This window comes from Phoenix dactylifera, chromosome 11, assembly GCF_051530095.1.
Source record: "Phoenix dactylifera cultivar Ajwa chromosome 11, Ajwa_hap1_PhDact_Kaust_v1.1, whole genome shotgun sequence".
NCBI classification, from domain to species: Eukaryota; Viridiplantae; Streptophyta; class Magnoliopsida; order Arecales; family Arecaceae; genus Phoenix; species Phoenix dactylifera.
Window position 1 is genome coordinate 24,386,970 of NC_143200.1, and position 12,244 is coordinate 24,399,213.

The following is a 12,244-nucleotide window of genomic DNA, read 5'->3' on the forward strand; positions in this document are numbered from 1 at the left end:
GGTTGGACTAAACTTTGGCCCGACTTTGTCTAAAACGATTTGAGTAGTGCTTCAACTTCATCATTTTTTTATAAAAATACTAAAAATTTATTAAAAATATTTCAAATTATTTTTAAAAATAACTAAATATTAATAATAACCCCCAACACATTATTATTTTATTAAATTTATATATCAATAATAATTATCAATTAAGTCAAGTAACTCGGCTCCAATTCGCATCCCTACCCTAACCCGGTCATCCCGGTCATCCCGGTCCAGTCGATCCCGGTCGAGCCTTCGCACCAAATTTAGCTTCATCCGATTTAAGCGACAGAGCGAGAGCATTCGGGAGAGGAAGAACGAGAGGAGGGTTCTTGTCGGCGGCGGAGGCTTGAGACCATAACAGCGATGGCATCAGCGGCGGCCGGATCGAGCGCGGCAGTCCCATTCTGGAGGGCTGCGGGCATGACGTACATAACCTACTCCAACATCTGCGCGTCCCTGGTGCGGAGCTGCCTCAAGGAGCCCTACAAGTCGGAGGCCGCAAGCCGGGAGAAGGTCCACTTCGCCATCTCCAAGTGGGCCGACGGCAAGCCCGAGAAGCCTAGTGAGTCCTCGATTCCTTCCTCTTTCTTTTTCCATTCCAATTAGTGATTGGATCTGCTTGAATTATCGGTATACTTCTAACAAAATTCGTGGGAATGATTTTCTTTTTTCTTTTTGGTTCAAGTAAAGTTTGTGGGAATGATCGGATGCGTCTTTTTGTATTGATATTTATGCTGATGTATATCGTGTTATTTTGAGATTGTCTTTCTTTTATCTTGAATAGGTTGCTAGATTGTATAAATTCTAGGGTTTTGAACCTCGAGGTTAAATCCAGGGAAAGGTGAGGATTTGACGTTTTTTAGAGCGTAGAAGAATTTTAGACATCGGTGGTGTTCTTTATTCCAACGCCGGGAGCCTTTCAACAAGTTCTATTTCTGGTAGACCACCTAGAGCAAGTTACACGTGTGGAATCTACACAATCGGAAACATAGAGAAAATGAGTAGATGGACTCATTATTAGCTTCAGAATGCTTGGCAATCCACATTTAGCTGTATTCTCGGCTATAACATGTTTGAGTTGTGGATGTCTATGTTTGGTTCCACACAAATTTGAAACTTGAGGTTGGTTTAAATCATCATTCCAATATTCTTAAAAAGAAAATGCATTTTAAACGAAAAACTACTCCGTTACAATGACATAAACCAGTTTAAGAAGTGTTGTTGCTTAAAATAGTTCAAATCAAACACCGTTTATTTCTCTTTACAGTGTATATGGCTGATCCAATAGGCAGACAACAATTTAACTACAAGATCATGTGGTCCATGTAGAAGTCTTAAGTGATCAAAGTCAGTCAACCAATCAGATCCTTTGGATTGGTTGCTTGGTTTTAAATACTGAATATGATTTTTTTTGAATCAAAAAACCTTTTCTTTCATAAACATTTACCAAGGATATAGAAGAAAGAATCCATCCGTTGGAAGTCGATCTTAGTAAGAAGGAATGTTTGCCCAAGTAGTTGCATTGAGATTGGCATTTTTTATTTATGGTTGTAGGTAATTAGTAACCCCGAAAACAAGTAGATGAAGTTGTGATGGTCCCATCCAAATTTTTACAATGTAATTGAATTGTTGATCATCATTTCTTTGATATGCTGTTACAAATTGAAAATCCTAGCAATACTGACGAGTCTCCAGAAAAAAAACATGGATTGCTAAGGAGCACTGATATTGGGATAGTTTTACAGTTTATTCTATACTTTTATCAATCTTTCTAATTATTGATCATTCTATATCAATTGGTAGAATTGCCAAAAAAGCTCCTCCTCTGATATCCAAGACATTGAATGTCAAAGAGAAAGACGCAGGATTTCAGGAATATCCTGAGAAAGTATAGTATAACGCCCGAACCTAACTAGAGAGTCTTAGTTGACCCTAGAAAACTCGCTGAGATTGACGATTCTCTCTGTGTTGCATCCATGGCGCTTAATGGTTACAACATTGGCTGGCAAATTGGGGAATACGGCTTTGAGTCGGGGCACCCCGCCCCGGGAAACCCCTCTTGTATTCGTTGGCCTAACTTTCTCGTGTTATGGTCGACAGCGTTTTTTCTCCGGGGTATGGGAAGAGTACTCCTAAAGTGCACTAATGAGAATGGAGAGAAGGTCACCTCACCCGGCGCTTCTTTGATGATTTCGTTTTCTTTTATATAGAAAGTACGAAGTCAGACTCCAATTGAGTGGAGCACCTCGATGATAAAGTGAAGGAGGGGGAATCTTCTATTTAGAGACACCTTGTTTGGAGTTAAAAAAAGGGACCCTAAAAACCAATTCGGATGGAAGGAGCCAACATGTATGAACCCCAGTTATCTGAAGTCGACGCCTTGGACTTAGAATGAAACTGTGACCCATCTTTGATTGAAAGCCTGGCTCCTTCTTTTTATCCTTTACCTCACTGTCTAGAGGGAAAAATCTCTACATACTTAAAGATGTCGCGTTGATATTGTTCATTTGAAACATTGAGCCCCATGACATTTGATCTCTGGAAACGCTCAGCAGTCTTTAACTTTGGCATTCTGGTTGTACACAATGTCACACCAGCAAACATATTACGACCTATTCTAACATAGCCAAACATCTTTTCAGAATATTACTACTATAATGCCTCTAACTTTTCAATCTCGATCTCAACTCAAAAAGCTTTCGGTTGATAATGGTTTCTAGATTATTGATATATGCTTAGATTTGTTTCATGATTTTAGACCAAGATCTAGCTCATTTAATAACTAAGTTGGACTTTTGCTTGGATCCATGAAAAATGAGGGACATGACCGGTTGTTTGGCTTGGGCAGGGTCAGGCATGATTCTGACCTTGATTTTGATTCAATAGCTTCAGGGGGTTGGGTGAAAATGGATTTAGGGTAACAGATGTCGACCACCAATGGACTAGGCTCTGGTGGCTGAGGGAGGCGAGACGAAGAGGAAGAGAGAAAAAGAAGAGGAGGCTATTGGAGAGTAGAGGAGGTATATTTTAGGTTTTGATCTGTTCAGGTTAACTCAGATTGGGCTGCAAACCTGTTCCGAGATGGGTCGATTGTGTCTTGTGGAAAATGAAATGACTAAATATAATGCAATTAATTTTAACTGGATAATTTTTATGCGTGGACTTTGGCCTAAGATTCTTGAACATCATATTCCATTGAGCCTAGTAAGGTCAGGACCTGCACTACGTCATGGGTTGATTTGACCTATGTGCAGGCAGGGTTTTACTTAGTTTGGTTGAATTATGTAGATGAACCATCTTGCATCATTGCCCACTGCTTTCCTTGCATAAAATTGTTGAGATTTGTAAGTCTAGAGAAACATGATTCACACATCTAAAAAAATGACAGAGTAAATGTGAGAATGTTAAACAAAACAAAATCATGACTAACGAGTGATCCAACAAACAAGATAACAGAATTCTCTGACTAGCAAAACATCAATTGGTGTCTTGAAACATGAGATCCCAAATTTTGATTCTGGTTTAAGGAAGCAGAAAAACACGGCAGTGGACTCTAAAATAAGGTTTTCTATGTTTCCTACAGGCACATGCCTGTTCTCCTTTGGTAATCAAAGAGCTTTTGTTGTAATGCACACAGACTTGCTATCTTTTTTCTTTTTCTTTTTTCTTTTTTTTCCTTATCCTTTCAAAGTATCCAATAACTCTGTTATCAGCACTATGAATGGGTTCAGGTCAAAAGGCATTCAGACAAGAAGACCTCCAACTAACTCTCAGATTTTTTAAATTTCAGTGAACTTTCATCTTCATTATCTAGGGGAAAGGTGAGTTTAGTTGCCCTTTTGAAGGCCCTTACTTACTACATAGAAAGCCTTCAGCAATTTTATTCAATAGGATTGTGAATTGGAATATCTTAGTACTTTTTTATCACTGAATCCATCAACCACCAGATTTCATTTTCTCCATCACAAACAGTTTACTTTCTTTGTTCCAGCTGTTATTAGCCTTTGATAAACCCACCTCAAAATAAAATCTTTGATTCCTCTGTATTGTTGTATTTCAATACTCATTTTTCACCATGGTTTTAAAATCTTTTCTCAAGGTTTAAAAAGCTTTCACTTGAGGCGAGACAGTAAAGAAAGCCTCCAACTTCCAACTCAGGTTCACTTTTTTCACTTCTGCAAAACTAACCTCTTCACCTTATTTGCCAGACAAATAAGCGGCCTTTTTTTTGTTATCATATCCCTTAAAAAAAACGGCTTTTAACTTCATCAATTGTTAAAATAATGATTATTCTCTCATAAAAGAAGTCAACTCATTTAATGCATTTCCTCTGTCCACTCTTAGTTACTTACCATGTTTTAACACCCTAGCCCTATGCTTAATACCTTTGGCAATTTGGCTCACTGATCCAAGATGGAGGCTATCAATGGTGTGGAGAAGCTTATGAGTTGTATAACTAACTTCAGTAAACTAGCTAAAGTTATCTGAATTAAATTTTAGGCTTATGCTTCCAACTGCCTCAAGGCTTATGGCACATGTTTTTTGGCTGAACTGCATCATCTCTGTTTTTCAGCCTTTTTGTGTGATTCACATAGAATATGCTAGAAAAGCCGAGCAGTTTGCCTTGAAACCTGAAATTCCTAACCTTCAGTTTAATTTGTCATTTCCTGTTAACTGACCTCCTCTTGCCCATCTTACTTCTTTACATGAATATAGACCTGTTCAAATATCTATGAACACTTCACACAAGTACTTTCTTATTCTCATAATTTCTTCGACAATCTGGCTGACATTACTTATGCACTAATATCACAACGGATTCATCCTGTTTACCTCTAATGAATGCTCTAGTTTAGGCCCACCTCATCTCAAAAGGCATATTAATGGAAAGGCATGAATTATGTTCTATCTCACTTTTGGTCTTAGTGTAGTGGTGGAAGTGGCTTCAGCCTAAATCCAGCATGGTCAAGTCGTTGATATGATCACAATGCTGAATGGATAGAAGAATAATAGTTGGGGTGGGGGGTGGGGGGGGTGGGGGGGGGGGGGGGGGTGGGACTAATATATCTGCCAGGGAGTTTGCTTAACAAGAATTTATATGTGCGTGCAGCTCATTCCAGAAGTCTCAACACATTCTAAAATGTATTTGATAATTCAAACAGTGACTGCATATGCCTGGTAGTGTTGATTTATCTCACAATTTGGACATTACAATTCCTAAACCTACTATTTATGTGATATTTAGGTGTTCAAGAGACTGATGTAAGTCAAATAGTGTGCATGCAGTTTCCAATTACTGCAGTCTAAATGTTATTATACAATTCATATTATTACTTGCCTGTATTCTCTTAGTTATCTAAGAAATTATTTGGTTGCTACCACATGATTTTGTGTATACAAGTTCCATATGGATTGGCATCAACAGCTTGTACTGAAGTAATGCGTGCTTTCAATTCTTTCTTTCGGTCAATCTCTCTCTCTTTGCTAATTTGTCTGTCTGCATGATAGCTGTCCGTTCGGATTCACCTGAAGAATGAGAGCTGACCAACTGGGGCTCTGACGGCTTGGTGTTGACGGTGGAGCTCTCTCTGTCTCGATTTTTTATGCACTTTTATGAAGCTTAGATATGTAATCTGGCGTGGCTGTTAGCTGATGAGATATTTGCAGCATGCAGTGAATAAATTTTTGATGTTGGTAGATATCGAACCAATATTTTTTTGATGGTTTCTTGGTTTGGTATGAATTTAGTTTATCATTTCAAAATTCAATTTGTCTTCTCTTTAGCTTCTGCCAACAAATGCATGAGCACACCCTACAGCACTGGAATATTGTTCTTATATAATCCGAATGTTGTAGTTGGCTAAACAGGTGACCAAATTTTTTTCTCCGAGATATGCCTGGGCATTTTTGATGGTGGATTTTTCTTAACTTGTGATATATGCATTTTGCTTGGGATCATACCTTGTTATAAATTTTGGGTTGAGATAAAACAAAAATCTTCCTAGATTCAGGATTATTATGGCATTATTGGTTCTGCCTACAGCTAAATAACATAACCACATCCACCATCAATACAACTTCTTGAGAACTAAAAAAATGATATATAAAGTTCTTGGACTCTAGAGGAGGTCTGTATTTTTCTGGGTGCGCAGTAACTAAAGCCATGAAATGATTTGCGGCTGTTGTAAATGGTAATTATTCTATTAGATGTGGATAGAAATCCAGAAGGCCTTAAAACTCCATAAGACGAGTCTCCACGTATGAAGTTTCATGCGCTCTGCATCGTTATTACATCTGACGGCACCTCACTCGCAAAATAACTCAAAAATTTGGGAGTACCACCGCCTGTTTTTGCCCCCTCCTTTACGTGTCACTTGCAAAGAACTCAAAATTCTTGGGCACCAGATACTGATCCTTGGTTGTTCCCTTTGGAGGAGAAGATATTACGTGCTCATGGGGGCAGATTCTGACCCATGGTTTCCTCTGGAGGGGGAGATACCGGAAACTTTGGGGGGAGCTGGATGCAAAATGGGGAAGTTTGAAGTTTATAAGATCTATTGGAGTGAAAGCAAGTGTTTTATAGTCATACGATGCAGGTGCAAAAAAAAACCTGAAATCTCGACTCGACTGAAAAATAATGTCCAGTGGTGCAAGAAGGGAATAACCGAATAAGGTCCATCAAGTCATGTATCAGCTTTCTACCTCTCAACTGCCCTCAAACACTAGTTTACTGACAAAAAAAAAATGACATCAAAAAGCAACCAAAGGAAAACGCTAGGGGACTCCAATAATCCTCTCTCGCAGGGTGGCATGCAAGTAGAAAAGAAAATATTTCAATATGAGAGTTGGGCTCTGCACCTTTGCTTCAAGACCTAAACATCCTGCATTACAAAGGTGTCAAGAGAAGCCTAAAATTGGAAGGCACCCTGTTTGTGTTTATGACAGTTTAGGAGTTACCATATCTAGATGCAAACAGATACTTCAAGATTCTCTTTCAAATGTGATGGTAACCTCTCTGCTGCCAAGGAACAAGCTGCTATGATCCTATGGGTAGGATCTTCTAAGTGATCCAAAATCCTCCCAATGGGTTTAGAGGATCTAGGGACTGTACTGAGAATGTGAGTTATCGATAGGCAGTGGTTTTACTTGAAGGCTGCAGGTTATGAGTCAAAGTTTGGAAACATATGAATTATGATATCAGATATTGAGGTGAATAAATTTTTAGAAGGGTTCAATAACTTGAGTTATTGTAAATTGAAGAAAGGAGGATCTCTGTTTTAGAGTTCAAAGGGTCGAGATTAAGGCTACATAATCGGCAGGCTTGTTTGCTGTAACATCAGACTAAAGTTGCGGTACAGCGAGAGTTGGAGGATTTGTTAGGGATCAAATATATAGAAACACAGGGATCACTCCAGTTATAAAGACAGCAATCTGTTCAGGGGTGACAGGAGAGGTTTCAGATCAAAGGAAGGCAGGTTCAAGATGGTTTGCAAGGCTGGCTGATCTGTCATTGAGTAATAATAGCTTTGACTTGGACTTTTTCCTGTACACAAGTTTGTGGTTGGGTTTTGGTTAGGGTATCACCAACATTCTGTAGATGATAAGCAGATAGAATTTGAAGCTTTGTGTTTAGCATTTTCGTAGACTTTTCCCAAATAAGCCTACAACCTAAGCCAGGGTCGGCGGAACCATTTCGAACCGAGTGGTTTTAGTTGTACCAAGCCATCCTGGCGGCGGATCGGGACAGTTTCGGTAATGAAAATGAAATCCATTGCCAGAAAGGAAGAAGGAGAAGAAAAAAGAGAAAAACAGAGAGTGAGCGGAGGAGGGAGGGAGAAGGAGAGGAAGGAAGAGAGAGGGACATAGAGGTCAGCCGGCGGAGGGCCAGCGGAGGATGCTCTTTTGGGCTCCGCGGCCGGGTTCCCTATTTTGTTTGAAACATGAACGAAACAGGGGACTCAACCGCGGAGTATTCCTCCACATGTTGCTCGGATCGCCGGTCTCCGCCACCCTCCTTCTCTCTCCCTCCTTTCTCCCCCTTCTCTCTTTTTCCCTCTCTCTCCTGTTCACCCTCTCCTCCGTCTCTTCTACTATGTCGGTATAGACCCGACACGGCATGATGCGGGTCTGTACCGACCTATGTCGATGGATAACTGGTTCGTGGTCCGGTACCGATACAACAAGCCATGACCTAACCTCTTCATTAGTCAACAGTCATTGGAATTAGGACTAAAGTATCATGAATCACCCAACAGGTGCAGATATTATGTTGTCACTCGGCATGCATGAGTAAAGAAAGATTCATCTTTATAAAATGATTTGCAGCTGGCACATTAGGATTTACCATTTTAATGAAAATTTTCGAATAAAGACCACTTTGGACTGCATTTTAATGGTGTGTGAATATTTGTTCCTTGCATGGTAAATTTGTTTTGACCTTTTGTTTAACTTTGCCAACTGTTTAGCTGCTTCACCAATTAGATAAGCATAATCGTAGTTTATGGAATCCTACAATGTTTGGATCGAAAATATAATTGTACAATGTTACTAGAAGGGGTATGGCCTCTTAGTTTTTGTTACCCCTATGCATCTATCTGTTGGAAAAGTATTGAAGATTTTCTGTAGTCATTTTATCATGAGTGCACTCTTATACATATTAAAAGTGCCTAGTTTGTGATTCGTTTTTAGGTGGCTGGTACAGGTGGGCCTGTATGTTATTATTCTTTATCTTGCATGGAAGAGCGAGATAGCACTGACGAGTTCCAGAAAGCCATCTCATCATTAAAGTAACTCATCTAAGCTTTACAGTCTATCAGTTATTTTATCGAGATTCATTTGTGTGTTTATTTAAGCATTGTCATGTGATTGTCACTATAGGTGGCTGGAAGTTTCTTTGGAGGAACTGGATGGCTATTGGAAGCTCTCCTCTATTTATATGCTTTACTTTCTTTTGAAGGTTGCTGGAGACTGCGACCTGCTTGTAATTTACCATTTGTCTACTTGGCTTTCTGTTGTCACTACAGAGGAGACAGGTGGGGCAAGAAACTGCCCTATTCTTCCACTTTCTTTGGATGGAGCAGCTCAGCAAGCCTTGCTAATGTGAGCAACCATTCCTTTTAAAAATTCTATTGTTTTCATTGAGGACTACCCAGTTTAGATGGAGGAGGACAGCATAAAGATCATATATCACCATCGTATAGTCCGCCGTAAAGTAGTAGGTGTGTGATCTTTGAAACATTGAGCAACTTTCATCCTAATATTGTAATTGGAAGTTGAGTACATTTTTCCATTACTAAATCATCATGACATTCTCATCCACAGTTTCTGTTTGGGATAATACTGACTGACTAGGTGATCCCAATGCTGGCCTCATGTAATTTTCTGCAACTCAAAACAAAGTCCAGTTACTGATTCTTCTTTGAGCTTGTAGCCGTAATATCTGAACCGATTTGTTGTTCATATATCTTGGCTTTTTGTAGACATCAGGTCCCAATATTATTAATCTGTAGGTGCAAGAGGACTGAACTGCAGTAACTTGACCTAGGATTCAAGGTTTTTTTTTTTTTTTTTTGGATGAAAAATCTAAGGAAGTCTATAAGAACTTTCTTGTCGTGTATGTAAGGCTGTGGAAGAGGTTGAGGTTTCGAAATTTCAATGGCAAGAAAACTTGGTAAGTCGCTTCTTCAGACCTTAAAAACAGGGAGGAAACAAATCATTTTCTGATATTACTACTGAATATGGACTCGACATGTTTTTTTTTTTTTTTGACATCGAGAAATTTGCAATTTTGTCTCCCAACGTCAAGTCAAATGTCGAAACCTGTTTCTCCAGCATTTTAAGGCTCCATCTGGTTGCTATTAAAGACAAAGAAAACCAAAGTAAAGCAAAAGGATAAAACAAAATCAAAAGACGTAAAAAATCAAGAACTTTATCTTGTTTATTTGAATCGAATACGGTCTGTTGTAATCAAAATAATCGTATAAATAGCCATTCAGACACCAGTGAATCGTTTTTATTTACATGTAACTGTTTTATGTCCTCTCAAATTTTTATTGAGCCAAATCTATGAAACATATCCTGGTTTTAAATTTTACATGTTTATTTATGAGCTTTCAGAGATGTCTCCGAAACTAGAATTCCCAAATTAAAAGCCGTATACACATGATGGCTTGGTGGCGACTCTATCACCATGTTCTCAAAAATAAAAATATGTACATTATGCCAAAAAATTGTATCCGAGACAACCTAACATTGATATGTGACATGACAGATTCAGTGGTCGTTTAAACAACTAAACCCACGTTTGTTTCCTCAATGTACTCATTCCACTTTATTGCCATATGGTGGTGGCCACGGTGACACCCATGATGGAGGCAACCAAAACCCGGCACCGTGTCGCCCACTTCCATGCCGCAACCCAAGGCCAAGTAATTCATACGAGTGGGTCCCTCCTCGAGGCCATATCCAATCCTTAGATTCTAATTTTAAACCTGATTTTTTTCGAGGTAAACTTCGACAACAGTATTAGTAAGAGAGAAGACGGTGAAGATACTGAATTTATCATCAGAAACTAGAAGATCAAACTTATGGCAGCCAAAGATCGACAAATCTTCGAGCAGACCGTGATCGATGCTAAAGCTAGAGCTGCATGGGACAGTGTCTTGTATATAAGAGACGAGTGTTGAACACAGACCGTATCATTCTTAAGGAGGATTCAGCCATGGTGATCAAGTGGATCTAGGATCCGGATCATATTTCCAGTGGCATGCGACTGATCCACGATATTTGCCGATTTTTGAGTGAGTACACCTTTCATCGGACTACTCATGCCCACAGGAAGGCAAATAGTGCGGCGGACTGGATGACATCTTTTGTGGCTTAGCATTTCAGAGAATTCACTTGGGATGACCATTTTTTGGTTCCATCTTTTTTGTATTCTCTTATCCTCTTTAATCTTATGGGCTGCACCCATATCTGTATGTGTGTGTCACGTTGTACCCAAAAAAAAAAAAAAAAAAAAACTGAACATTGGCGCTAATTTGAGTGAAATTATTTGGCCAACACAAACACAAAACAAGGCATCTACAGGTGGCGAGAAGGTCGTGACAGATCCAATTCCTTTCTCTTTTTTTTTTCCCCATGGTGGTGGTTTGGGGGAGCCGTGGGGTTTGTTAAGACTCATCTGTTATTATGCTTTGATTAAAATGGAGCCCTCAGCTCCTGGGCGGCTCCTTGCTTTGGGATGCGCTTCTTTTCGCGTCTCGATCCAATAAAAAGGTGGAATCTTTTCCCCATCTGTCGTGCAACAACCTTTGAACCTCGCCTGAGTGGAGACATCATGAGTCTATACATAGAATTTTCTATAATGGGGCATCCACTTTTCTAAAATATTGTGATTCTAGTTGCATATTTTTGGAGATTATTACCTAATCCGATCAAGAGAGGGAACATGTTTTGACATAATGCTTACATTATCATCGTATTTTTTGCACACCCAAGAACTCCATTAAATAAAAAAGTGGAGTTGATTGCCAAAAACGTAAAAGAGTGGAGTCAAACGCCCAGGTTGGAGTTCAACCTCAAGCATTCATGTTGTACATAAAGATAGGAAAGAGTAAAGTAGCTAATTCACACACACATACATTCCAAAATTTGGTTGACCATATATTAGGTCAAATCTAGTGAGTCTTGATTGGACCATAGAACCGATATCAATATACTAACCATTGATATGATTTACTCTCTCTAAATTATCTATACATAAAAAAAATCATATAATTTGAATATTCTTGGTCTATGGATCGATGAATTAAAAATGAAGAATTTAATAATATAAAATAGTATATTTTTGATTATTCAATATGTAGGTTATGAATCTTTAAATCATATAGTTTTTGTTGTATAAGCAAGTTAGAAATCGATTATATCCAACGAATTGGATCATTAGCTGTTGGATATTCTTCATCTAGTTAAGATTGATGTATTTGACCATCTCATACTCTGTCTCACACCCAAATTGAAGAATGTATATCTTATTTCATCCAAAATAAGTTGCAATAAATTTACCAGTTAAACCAGTTTACACCAATATATACATTCCCGTTTACATAATACATTTCCATAGATGTATTCTGTATCAGGACTATTGACCTGTTGACTAGTCTTCATTGAACGGACTGCAACTTCGGTAGACGAACGGTGTAGGTGCTTTTATAAC

The 12,244-nt window shown here is 38.8% G+C and overlaps 1 protein-coding gene across 1 annotated transcript; it reads left to right on the forward strand.

The window, feature by feature from the left end:
- Positions 1–308: 308 nt before the first annotated feature.
- Positions 309–5,810, forward strand: LOC103707111 (ATP synthase subunit epsilon, mitochondrial-like). The gene is made up of 2 exons (XM_008791479.5): positions 309–589; positions 5,536–5,810. Exons 1-2 carry the CDS (start codon positions 391–393, stop codon positions 5,562–5,564), a joined length of 228 nt encoding a protein of 75 aa, XP_008789701.1. The 5' UTR covers positions 309–390; the 3' UTR covers positions 5,565–5,810.
- Positions 5,811–12,244: the final 6,434 nt, after the last annotated feature.